Source organism: Mustela putorius, unplaced genomic scaffold (assembly GCF_011764305.1).
Source record: "Mustela putorius furo isolate JIRA1106 unplaced genomic scaffold, ASM1176430v1.1 tig00000873_pilon_pilon_pilon, whole genome shotgun sequence".
Classification (NCBI taxonomy): Eukaryota; Metazoa; Chordata; class Mammalia; order Carnivora; family Mustelidae; genus Mustela; species Mustela putorius.
This window is the reverse complement of record NW_025421504.1, coordinates 6107777-6119499: the sequence shown is the minus strand read 5'-3', so window position 1 is coordinate 6119499 and position 11723 is coordinate 6107777. Positions and strand designations below refer to the sequence as shown.

Here is an 11723-nt window from a genome sequence, read left to right as displayed (position 1 = left end):
GCCGCTCCAGGCCCCTCCTCGCCTGCCCGCGCGCGGGACGCCCGGGGTCCCATCTCCCTTCTCCAGGACTGTGTCTCCAGACCCGACACTCGGGGCCAAGAGCTGCCTGGGGGAAACCCGCAGCCTGGCTGGAGCCCTGGGTTCGAGCCCACAGCTCACGAGCTGTGTGACCTTGGGCCAGTTAATTCCGAGGATCCCTCAGTCTCTAAAGTGACACCAGCCTCTTGACACTGGCCTAAAAGACCGTGTAGTCGCCTTGTAAACTGCAAAGCACTAAAGACCGAGGTACTGTTTTTTAAAGGCTTGTCCATGTGGCTGGAAACCAAGAGATGGGAAGGCCCTGGGAGTGGACAGAGGTAGGGAAGACCCATACCAGAGGCCTGGGGTCCCAGGCAAGCCACTGCCCAGACTCCTCACTCCTGCTTTTCTCTTCTAGTTTTGCTTCTACTGAGGGCTAACCAGAAAGGGAACTGGGCCGAAAAGCCAGCAGAGCAGGCGGGCAGGGGTCCCAGGATGCCTGCCGTGGGAACAGAAGGCAGGCAGGCAGGCGGCAGCAGGAGAGCCAAGCCCAGAGAGGGACAGTGGGTTCCAGGCCTGGCTGCCAACCCCGCTGAAGCCCCCAAGAGGCCCCCGAGCAGGGAGCTGGCTCTGCAGCGCCACCTGGTGACCGGAGGGGAGCTGTGGCTGGAAGGTGACCCCGAGCCCCAAAAGAAGCCGCACATCAACCACTGGCCTTCCATTATAGCTGTTTTATTTCCAGCCTGTTCCTGACCTGGAGACCCTCTGCAGTCTGAGACGAAAGAGGTGGGAGGGGGGAGAGTCAGCCCGCACCTCCACCCATCCCTAAGGTTATCTCTGCCAAGGGCAATCCTCCACCAGGAGCAAGTGCTGAGAGGCCCCTGGAAAAGAGGCAGCCAAGATCAGGTGCCAGGGTGGGCAGGTGACACAGCCATGGCACAGAGTCCCGCTGACTGACCCAGGCCCTCGCCCGGGCACAGCGTGCCTTCTCTCCCTGCCAGCCAGGCTGGGATATAGGCTCAGCGCCCCAGCAGCCGCAGCATCTCCTGAGGATCCAGCAGCTTCTCCCTGGGCTTCCCAGCACCCTTGCCCCGGGACACCTCCTCAGCATCCAGCTTCTCCCAGTCCGAGAAAGAGACAGGCTGGACCCCTGTGGCACAGGAAAGATGAGTCACTGCCTCCCCTCCTCCTCTTCCGCCCCCAGCCCAGAGCACCCCCTCCCAACAGTGCAAAGGCCTAGGTCTGCCCACCACGCCTCCCAAGAGATCACACAGTGCCCAGACCTCGGCTGCTGAGCAGGGCCTCGATGGCCGCATAGCCAGGCCGGGGACCAGATGGCAGCAGCCCCGCCTTCAGGTCCTGCAGCAGCATCTGGCCGGTGAGGAAGCTGTCAGTCATGGTAGTGGCAATGACCCCTGTGGGCCCCCGCTTCACCCAGCCGCTGCAGTAGAGTCCTGGCAGGGGACAGCGCAGGGTCAGGAAAGGCCAGCCCGAGTCCCCCAGTTTACACACACGTGCATATGCACACATGCACACGCATCCGCACATTCCAAGTCCTCCCGGCAGCCCTGAGTCACCTGGGCCCATTGTGGCTCCCGGCCCAGCGTCCCAGACCCCTCTCAGCCTGTTCCTACCATAACACCCCTTCCCCTTCTGTCTTGCTGTCGCCTAGGGGCTCCCCGAGGGTGGGGGATGGGTCCTGCCCCGCCTGCAGTCTCAGCAGGCCCTTCGACCCGCGAACAGGATGAACAAGGAGGCAGGCATGTGGGTGTCTAATCAGACCGGAGCATCCCTGAGGACAGGGGCTGCCGTGTGATCTCCAACCCCAGCCCCGCACACTCCGAGCAGACCCCTCAACTGCACGACGAGGTGAGCCGGCACACGTGGGCCTGTCGGCCCGTCTGGGGACCATCCCTCCCAGCTCCAGCCACAGGGAGGGTAGCTGGGCCCCAGAACGGGGCCCGGGTACAGGGCCTGGCTCCAAGCAGCTTCCTAGTGTGTGTCACCGGCCAAATGAACAAAGAGGAGACGCCAGCCCCTCCATCCCCGATGACAGTTTGCTGCCCAGTCTCCCTGCACCCTCTCACCTGGCACGCCTAGAACCCGGCCTTCCATATTGGGGATGACCCCAAGTTTGGGGTCAAAGGGCACGTTGGGGTCGATGGGACGGCTCTTGTACCCAACACTGCTCAGTACCAGCCCACAAGGGAGGTCCTCCGTGTCTCCCGTGGGCGCTGCGCGGGCAGCCTCACCAACACCCTGTTGAGGAGAGTGTAGGCCACACCAGGCTGGGGTCGGGAGACTTGAGAAGGGGGTGTCACTGGAGCACGCGAGACTCACCTCCAGTCTGGTGACCGCCAGGCGGATGCCAGCTACCCGTCGCCCATTTGGTGAGGGCAGCACCTGCTGGGGGCTTCGGAAGAAGCGGAGGCCCCAGGTGCGGGCGGCCGATGCCTGGCGGGCAGCCTCCTCCGCCCCTGGCTTCTCCGTGGCTGTTCGAAGCAGAAGTTCTGTCAGCCGCTTCCTCTGGCGGGGGAGCTCTGTCAGCAGTGAGAAGGGCTCAGGCAGGCCTGTCCCCAGATTACAGCCCTCTCCCCCAAAGCGCTCCCCCATGCCCTCTCTGACCTAGACCATCCCCTCCCCGGTGACCTAGGGGGCCAGGTCAGGGCCCCTCACCCTTGATTCTGTCCTGAAGGCCCAAGAAATCCGCAGGATCCAACATGGGCCGGGTTCCCGGTAACTGAATCATCTCCCGAAGCTCCTTGGGGGTGGGAGGTAGGGGAGGAGTTCAGGGCCAGAGCACGGTCCCCTCTAAGCCCACCCCAGAGCCCAGCCTGGATGGGAGACACCACCGCCACCTGCCACAGAAGGCACCAGGCCCCGGGGCCCTGCCTGGCTCCCGCCTCTTCCTCTCCAGGCAGCAGCCATCCCGGGGGCTCGGTCCTGCCACACCTCCCCAGGGCAAACCATCTATTTGGACACACACGGACCCCCCTCTGGCCCCAGCACCTTAATGGTGAAGGCCACTTGCAGGGGTCCACGGCGGCCCACTATCCACACCGTCTTCACCCGACTCTGCCTCAGTACCCCCAGGGCAGCCTCTGTGATGTCCGTTTTCTGGCACAAAAGGAGGCCGTGAAGTCATCAGCCGCTGACAAGGCAAGGGGCCTTTGCATTCTGCAGTGTTTCTACCCTCAGCGGGGAGGTCTGCAGCCTGGAACGGCACCACGGCGCCTCCTGGCGGCCAGATGGAGCACTGCCTCCAGTTCTGCAAAGGGCTCCAGCTAGGAGCAAACCAGGCTCAGGGGCCTCATTCAACAGGTGTTTCTTCAGTGCTTAGCAAGAACCAGGCCCTAGGCAAGGGGCGTGGGGGTGGGGTGGGGTGTCAACGGTAAGCGGAAGAGACATGGTGACGCCCTCAAAGAGCTTCTGATCTGGTGGAGATGGTGATACTCATCAACCATTCATTAACAAGTATAAAATTGTAGTGGTGACACCACGCTTTGGAAGAGAAGTAAACAAATCTATGAGAAGAAGGTATTACAGGGAAATGGACCTCTTTAGGTGGTACTGGAGGGCTTCCTGGAGGAAGCGACAACTGAGCCAAGAACTGAAAGATGAACACAGGTTAACGGGCGGAGGGAGTGATGTGTACACACTGAATTGCTGTTGTTTTCAAAGGTCCATCCATGTAGCTGGAGTGCAGAAAGCAAAGCGGAAACAGTATGAAGCAAGCTCAAGGGCAGCCCTTCAGGAGACCTCTGCCTGGCACCAGAGGGAAATAGAGGCACTGAGCTCAGCTTGGAGGGTGAGGTGTGGACCCTGCAGGCAGCGGTGCCCTCTCCCCGCTGTGACCCCAGCTCCACCCCTCCAGCCCCCGACCTGCCCACTCACCTCCAGGTGCCCAGGGGGGGTCAGCAGGATCCGGGCCACATCCAGAGCCACGTTCCCTTGCCCCAGGATCACGGCTGTGTCACAGCTCAGGTCTGGTGCCAGCTAGTAGGGAGACGGCTGGGTAGGGCTCCCCTAGCCTGGGCCCTAGTCAGGCTGATCTCGGCTCCGGCCCAGTCACCAGCTGAGCCCCCAGGCTTCCCCACACCCAGAAAGCCCACCCCACCTGAGCCTCAGCTGATGCCCCTGCTGTCCTACCCAGCCCCACCTTCTCCCAGAAGCCTCCCCTGCTTGACCCTCCCCTCAGGCCTCCGGGCGTCTCACATCGCATTTCCCTAGGAGCCGAGCCTCCCAGGGTGGGACAGTGGCTCCCTCGTCCCCCAGTCCCCCAGTCCCCCAGCCCCCCAGCCGTGGCACTCAAGATCGGCCCCTGGCCCTGGCTGAGGAGCGGGGAGGAAGAGGTAGCGGGAGTGCTCCCGGAACTCACCTCCCGGTTCTCAGGAAGCCCATTGTACCAGCCCACAAAGGCCCGGGCCGAGAATACTCCAGGCAGCTCCTCCCCAGGAATTTCCAGGGCCTGATGGTCCTCTGCTCCATAGCTCTGAAGAGAGACCCCAAGGGCTTGGCACCAGCTAAGGGCCTGGCAGACCCTGGAGGCCCCCTTCCAAGTCCTCCCGAGCCGCCACCCCGGGCCCCAGCCGAGGTTTGGGCCTCTGCCCCGCCTCCTTCCTCCGGCCGTTGGCACTCACCAGCACCACAGCATGGTAGGCCGCCTGCAGCTCCGACACGGCCACGTCCCTGCCGACCACCACGTTGCCACGGAAGGCACAGCGGTCCGAGCGAGCCGTCTGGGTGAAGGTGTTGATGACATTCTGCCGGGCCCCGAAGGGAAGGGGTTAAGGGTGGGGCACTCGGGGGATCTCGCCTGTGCCAACCCCACCTCCCAGAGTCCCCAGGAAGGGAACCTGCATGGCATGCACACAGAGGGCCTGCGGTCACTCCATGCAGCCAGGAGGCTCCCTTCCGTCCTTACCTTGACCGAAATCCCCAAACCCCTCCTCTGGCCCAGAGAGACCCACCTTCACCTCGGGGTGGTCGGGTGCCACGCCAAAGCGCACCAGACCGAAGGGCACCAGCTGCTTCTCGTAGATGTCCACGTGGGCCCGGGGATGGTGCTGGGGAGAGGGTGGCAGCTGGTGGGGCGAAGGAAGAGGCGGGGCCCTATGGGTCCCCCCTTTCCCGACATGGCAGGAGAGCCTGGCTCAGGGCGCTGAGGACACAAGGAGAAAGAGAGGCCCCCGACTCCCCATTCGCCTGGAGAGCCCATCTGAGGAGTGGGGCGGCAGAGAAGCCCGGGTAACTGAGGCCTGACCTTGGGACTGCCGGCCCATCGAGTCGGCAAGGACTCTGGCCCACTGAGGAGGAGGAGGCAGCTCCCCCGCCCCTGGAGTCGTTTGAGGGGAACGTCTTCATCTGCTTGGGTCAGGCCTGACACAAAGCCCTGCCCTAGAACCCTCTGATAGTTCTAGAAATGCCCAGCCAGTCTGACGAGCAGATAACTGCCCTTTGAAATGCATACTGCCCCTAGCTCTAGTCTTCAGAATCATCCTGTTGGGAAAGGGACCACCAGGACGTTGGTGGGGCACACAGCCAGGGCTCCTGGGGGTCTGAGGGGTATGGAAATGGCTCAGTCTCCCTCTTAGGAAAAACGAGCTCACTTACACAGTGGTCCTGCCTCGCCCACCCTCTGGAGCACCTAGAGGGGTCACAGGGGAGGCAAGGGGTTGAGGCTGGGCAGAGAGGTCGGGTCTGGCTCTGCCACCAACCAGCCACATGGCCCTGGCCTGTCCCAAGACCTGCCTGGGTCTCAGACTCTTGCTCTGCACACTGGGACAGATAAGAGCCCCTGCTCTGGGTCGTCAGGAAGCATCCAAAAGGTCAAGACAGTGAGAGACGCAGATCTGGAGTCAAGATTTGGGGTTTCTATGGATAGGACACTGCCCTGCCTTCACCCCATCCTGGGCTCTTGCGGTGACACCCCAGCTCTGTGGGACTCAGGCCAAATGCACGCCGGCCCCCCAGTCGCCCCTACAGTCACCCCTACAAAGGCTCACACTCACTTTTGTTTAAATCCCCTCTTGTGCTCCGCTCCGCTACCCGCACCTAAGTCCAGGGCCCCACCACCCATCCGCCCTTCCGGGCCTCCTCCACTCCCCACCCCTGCCAGCCCCAGGTAGCGCCCGAACCCCTCCTTCACAGCCACTGGCGCTGCACCCACACATCAGGGACTAACCCAGGGAATGTTTCTGAACTTGTCGTTAAAGAGCAAGGCCTGAAGCACTTAGCCCAGCACCTGACCCACTGCGGGTGCTCAGTCCGAGCACCACCCTTTCCTACTACTGTTGGACGTCACCGCCTTGCCCGTGAACGTTCCCGACCAAGGGAGAAAGTTCAAACTGCTCGGCCTGGCAGCCCCTGCCACACACAGCGTGGCTTTTCGCCTTGATCTTCCATCGTTTCCTGCTATGGCTCCGGGTCACGCTGCCCTGTCCAAGGCCACCTCCGCAATGCTAGGCCTGCTAGCGTGTTTACTGGACCTCTCTCCCGGCTGACCTTGTCTCCAGGGAACCCGTTCTTTCCTAACTCAGCTCCCTCCCTCTCTGGCTCTTCTTCCTCGGGCTTCTTTTCTTCTGCCCCCTTCTAATGAAAACACTCTCTGAGGTTCTTTCAGTGTGGGCCCCTCGCACCCCTGGACGCCTTCCCTGGGGAAGCTCCGTCTGCTCCCTCCTGGGACCTCGGATGCCTGCACACATGCGATGTTTCACTCTCTCCCCTGCTGGGCTGCCCCCTCCAAACCTGTCAGCCCTGGACGACACTGCAGACTCCTCAAACCCACCCAGATGCAAGTCAACTCCCCCTGCCCCAAAACTCTTTCCTCCTGCTCTGGGGTTCCCTTCCCAACCCATCCATCCGGGGCCAGAGCCAGAACCTGGGGTTCACCCCCGACTCCCCTCAGTCAATCACCTATCTCCCACTCCCCACCGCCCCCTCAGCAGCTCTCCGTTGCTGTCCTAGCCACCGGCCTGCCTCCACACCCCACCGTCGGCCCTAGAAGCAGAGAGAGCTCCGTGTCTAAAATGGGGTGCTTGCCTAAAACCTTTCAGTGAAGCCAACTATACCCAGAGCAGCAGGCTTCAGGACCCCCTGAGTGCTCATTTAAAACTGTTAATTCCCAGGTTCCAGCCTTGGAGTCAACAGTTTGATTAGGTCTGAGCACGTTGGTAACTCTCCCAAGAGGACTCTGCTGGAAAGACAGGAGTGGACAGCACCACAGGACGCTGCCTGCCTCTAAGCCTGGTTAGCGGCTTCCAAGGAACCCTGGATCTGGGCCCACCTGCCTCCTCCATCGGCCCACTTGTCTCCTCCATCAGCCCTCCACCCTTACCCACAAGCCTTTCTTCCCCACGTCACGTGTCCCGGAAGGAGCCCTCTCCTCCCTCTGGGCCTTTGTCCATGCAGCTCTCTGTGTCTGGGACTCTCTTGCCTGTCACCCACCCCTCGTCCACCTGGCAGCTTCTGTCCTTCGGAAAGCAATGTGGACATCTCTTCCTCCAGGCTGAGCTGGGCTCAGCTCCCTGTACACCACGGCCTACACCTTGCACTATCAGAGCCTCAGTACCTGGATAAACCCTCTTCCCCTCCACACCACAAGCCACGCCCCATGAGGCTGTCATGTATGTCCTCGGGCATAGGGGCTATGTCTGTCCTGCTCGTACCCACGTTCCTAGGGTTGAGGCTATGCCTGGAGCATGTCAGTGTCCAATAGCTCACTGCTGAATGGAGAGCCTCGCCTGGTACTGAAGAGCAGCTCTGACCCATAAATACAGAGAACGGAGTGGTGGGTGCCAGCAAGGAGGGGGTGGGGGTTGGGCAAAATGGGGGAGGGGGAGGAGGAGGTACAGGCTTCCAGTTATGGAACAGGTAAGGCACAGGGATGAAAGGCACAGCAGAGGGAATATAGTCGATGGCATGGTAAAAGTGCTGTATGGTGCCAGACGGGGCCACACTAGTGGGGAGCCGAAGTGCCTCGCATACAGAATCCTGGAGAATCGCTACATTAAACACCTGAAACTGATGTAACATTGTGTATCAACCATAGTTCAATGAAAATACATTTTAGGGTGCCTGGGTGGCTCAGTGGGTTAGGCCTCTGCCTTCGGCTCAGGTCACGATCTCAGGGTCCTGGGATCAAGTCCCGCATCGGGCTCTCTGCTCGGCGGGGAGCCTGCTTCCCCCTCTCTCTCTGCCTGCCTCTCTGCCTACTTGTCATCTCCCTCTCTCTATCAAATAAATAAAAAAATAAAATCTTAAAAAAAAAAAAAGAAAATACATTTTAAACGTATTACTTATGTAAGTCTCTCTATACCCAATGTGGGGCTTGACCTCATGACCCCAAGATCAAGAGTCGCACGGTCTTCTGAGTCAGCCAGGTGCCCCAAAATAAAATTTTTTAATTTAAAAAAGAAAGAAAGAAAGAGGGCGCCTGGGTGGCTCAATGGGTTAAGCCCCTGCCTTCAGCTCAGGATATGGACTCAGGGTCCTGGGATGGAGCCCCGCATCGGGCTCTCTGCTCAGCGGGGAGCCTGCTTCCTCCTCTCTCTCTCTGCCTACTTGTGACCTCTGTCTGTCAAATAAATAAATAAAATCTTTTTTTTTTAAAAGATTTTATTTATTTATTTGACAGAGAGAGATCACAAGTAGGCAGAGAGGCAGGCAGAGAGAGAGAGAGGAGGAAGCAGGCTCCCTGCCGAGCAGAGAGCCCGATGCAGGACTCGATCCCAGGACCCTGAGTCCATATCCTGAGCTGAAGGCAGGGGCTTAACCCACTGAGCCACCCAGGCGCCCAAATAAATAAAATCTTAAAAAAAAAGAAAGAAAGAAAGAAAGAGCAGCTCTGCCATCAAACTGCCTGCACTCAGATCTTAGCGTCTTCCCTGTCCATATGGGGACCCTGGGCAATGTTACTCAGCCTCAGTGTCCTCACTGGCAAAGTCAGAGTCATGACACCTGCTTCAAAGGTTGGCATGGGGAGACGAGATGCCATACAACGCCCGGCTCAGCTAAATGCCACTGTCCCATGTGCGCTGTGCACATTTCTATCTCGGGAGCACAGCCAGTAGCGTGGAATTCGCAGTGGGCAAGGATGGGCTGTGACGGGCCCCTCTATCCATCCCCCAGCGCGTGCAAGGAAAGTGCGTGCAAGTGCGTGCCAGCGAGTGCAGGCCAGGGCCATCCCTCCCACCGGGGGCACCGAGAAGCCTGCGTGGGAGGCCCACTCTCCCCACTCCCCAAATTTCAGGCTCAGCTCGCAAGTGTACCTTATACAAAGCCCTCCAGGATCTCCCCAGACCCCGTGGGATTCCTGGTCTCCATCCCAGGGCCCAGGGCTGTTCTATCACAAATCTTTTTGTCCACGCATGACCTCCTACATGTGGCAGGTCCTCTCCAGAGTTCACGGCCTCCTTCAACGAAGCTCAAATGCACCTGCTCCAGGGAACCCTTTCTTGACCCACTGTGCCTAACCCAGCTCATGCTGGTCACATCTCAGGAATGAGCTCTATCACCCATGTTGCTGGGAAGCCGTGTCACTTTTCAGCAGAGTGTCCACCTCATGCTGGGCTCCCCAAGGCCCTCCCAGCTTTAACACTGGCTCCATGTCCTAGGCAAATTAGGACGATTGGTTACCCCCCCCTTTTCAGTTTCTGCATATATGTGTGTACAATTAATATATTCATTCTTCCTCCTGTCTCTCCACAGATACTCCAAGTCCCCCCCAAAGCAAGGGCACTGTGTCATGTCTTAGTAAGCCTGGGTCTCCCTCTTCCCCTCTCATCCATGGTTCCCCCTCCCTCCTCCCTCCCACCCAGATCTGCCAAGTCTCAAGGGTAACCAGCAGCCTTGGGGCCCTGCCCAGCAAGGCCAACACTGTAAGCCTTGAGGTTCCGGCCTTGGGGTGGGAGGAATGGCAGGTTGAGGGCAGGCTAAAAGAACAACATAGCATGGGGAGGCCAAGGCGCAACAAGGTGGCTCCAGGGACAGGAAACCGTGAGAAGAGGGGACAGCCTCAAGACACAGGATGTTGAGGACAGAGGGGAAAGAGAGAAGAAGGGAAGATGAGGGGCAGGACAAAGTCATCTGCAGGTCTGCATAAACTCTGAAGGGCTTGACCAAGGTGGCAGAGCAGGCCATCTCCCACTGACCGCTGGTTCCACAGCTGAGGACCCAGAGTGGGGAGCCCCGGATGCAGGTGACGAAGCATATAGGGAGTGTCCAGTCTAGATGTGCTGGGAGCCCCTTTCCAGCACATCCAGGATCCAAGAGTCCTTTTAAAACTCGAAGGGGGTGGGGCTTGCCCTCAGGATTGGAGCAGCAGGTGAATCATGGGAGAGGGAACCAGGAAAATGTAGCTTACCTTCAGCAGGTGTTGGGTGGTATAGAAGCCAGCTGGGCCGCTGCCCACCACACAGATCTGGGGTCCCTGCTCCTGTGTAGAGAACTGCTGCCAAACGCCTGGTGGGGGAGGGAAGGGATGCAGGTGAGATCAGCACTTCCCAAACCAACAGCAGCCTCAGGCAGAAGCTGGAGCTTCCCAGGCTTCACCCTAATTTGCACCCTCCTCCTCTTTTTCCCCAAAGCTCTGGCGTTTGCAGGATCCCTTACTTCATCTGAACCCCCAAAGACTGTCTTCATCCAGAGCCCGGGATTTCACCCATGAATTTCCTATGTCCACTCAACAACCCCCATCACTCCTCAAGCTGCCCTACACAGTACTTCACTTTTCTTCCAGGGTTCCTACCCAGCCAGAATACCCGGTCCTTCCAACAGCCTCTAAACGATCCCAATTGTGGACCTCCCACATGCCCGATTGTACCTCTTCTGCCCACTCTCTCTCCCCACAGAAAGCTGCAGTGCTCATATAGACCCCTGTCTTTCCTACAGACCCCTGTTCTACCTCAGACTTCGCTCTCGGCTCCCAGACCGCCATATAACCCCCATTCACCCGGTCTCACACCTGGGCACCTCACGGTCTCTCCTTACCTTTTTGTTGACACACATCTGACCGCACAGGCTCCCCCCTGCCCCCGTACACCACGTCAATCTCGTCCGTGGGAGTGGCCCCTCCGGTTTCGCCCCTGGCCCCCTCTCGCCCTTCTCCAGCCCTGCCCCAGCTCCGCTCCAGCCCCCACACTTGACCCTCGCCGGCCTCCCCGCGCTGCCGTTTAGCCCTACAGGTAGGTTCCTGCTCCTACTCGGAGTGCTCCCGGCGGGAGGCGGCCGGGTCCGACGCCACGCCGACCAGTGCCACCAGCGCCAGCAACGCGGAGCCATGGCTGGGAAGAGCAACCAGCCAGAGGATAGGATCCCGGAGACGCCCAGTGCTCAGTGCGGGGGTATTGGTGCCCCGCGCGCCTCCGGCCCCGCCCCCAACCGGCCCACGCCCCCAAGCCCCGCCCTCCCACGCTCTGGGAACGCACAGCGTAGAGGCCACGCCCCAATCCCCGAAAGAATCCAGCCCCCAAAGGAAAAGCCCGCCCGCGGATCCACCCACTATCGCTTAGGGCCCGCCCCCAGGACGTCCAAGGTTTAGGGGCTTAAATTTCTCCCCCATCCAATCATCTGGAGGGCTAGCGTTTAACGAGAGCGAATCTCCATCGCTGTTTCAATGCCGTCTGATGGAGAGAGCCAATAAAGAAGGAGCTTACTTTACTTAGCCTCTCCCCCTCGAAGGCGCTCGTCGCTCTCTGATGACGCAA

At 59.9% G+C, this 11723-nt stretch overlaps 1 protein-coding gene across 2 annotated transcripts; it reads right to left on the bottom strand.

The window, feature by feature from the left end:
* Nucleotides 1-734: 734 nt before the first annotated feature.
* Nucleotides 735-11421, bottom strand: FDXR (ferredoxin reductase). 2 transcript variants are annotated; one of them, XM_004748984.3, is made up of 13 exons: nucleotides 11220-11421; nucleotides 10531-10649; nucleotides 10382-10453; nucleotides 4989-5084; nucleotides 4659-4781; nucleotides 4397-4510; nucleotides 3913-4014; nucleotides 3028-3135; nucleotides 2695-2779; nucleotides 2359-2558; nucleotides 2106-2277; nucleotides 1302-1472; nucleotides 735-1168 (listed from the first exon to the last, which is right to left on the bottom strand). In XM_004748984.3, the coding sequence occupies exons 1-13, from the start codon at nucleotides 11296-11298 to the stop codon at nucleotides 1038-1040; spliced, it is 1572 nt and encodes a 523-aa protein (XP_004749041.1). In that variant the 5' UTR covers nucleotides 11299-11421; the 3' UTR covers nucleotides 735-1037. The 2 variants fall into 2 exon arrangements, with proteins under 2 accessions (XP_004749041.1, XP_004749042.1); XM_004748985.3 differs by lacking the exon at nucleotides 10531-10649 and having other exon boundaries at nucleotides 10382-10479; nucleotides 11220-11419.
* Between the last annotated feature and the right edge of the window lie 302 nt (nucleotides 11422-11723).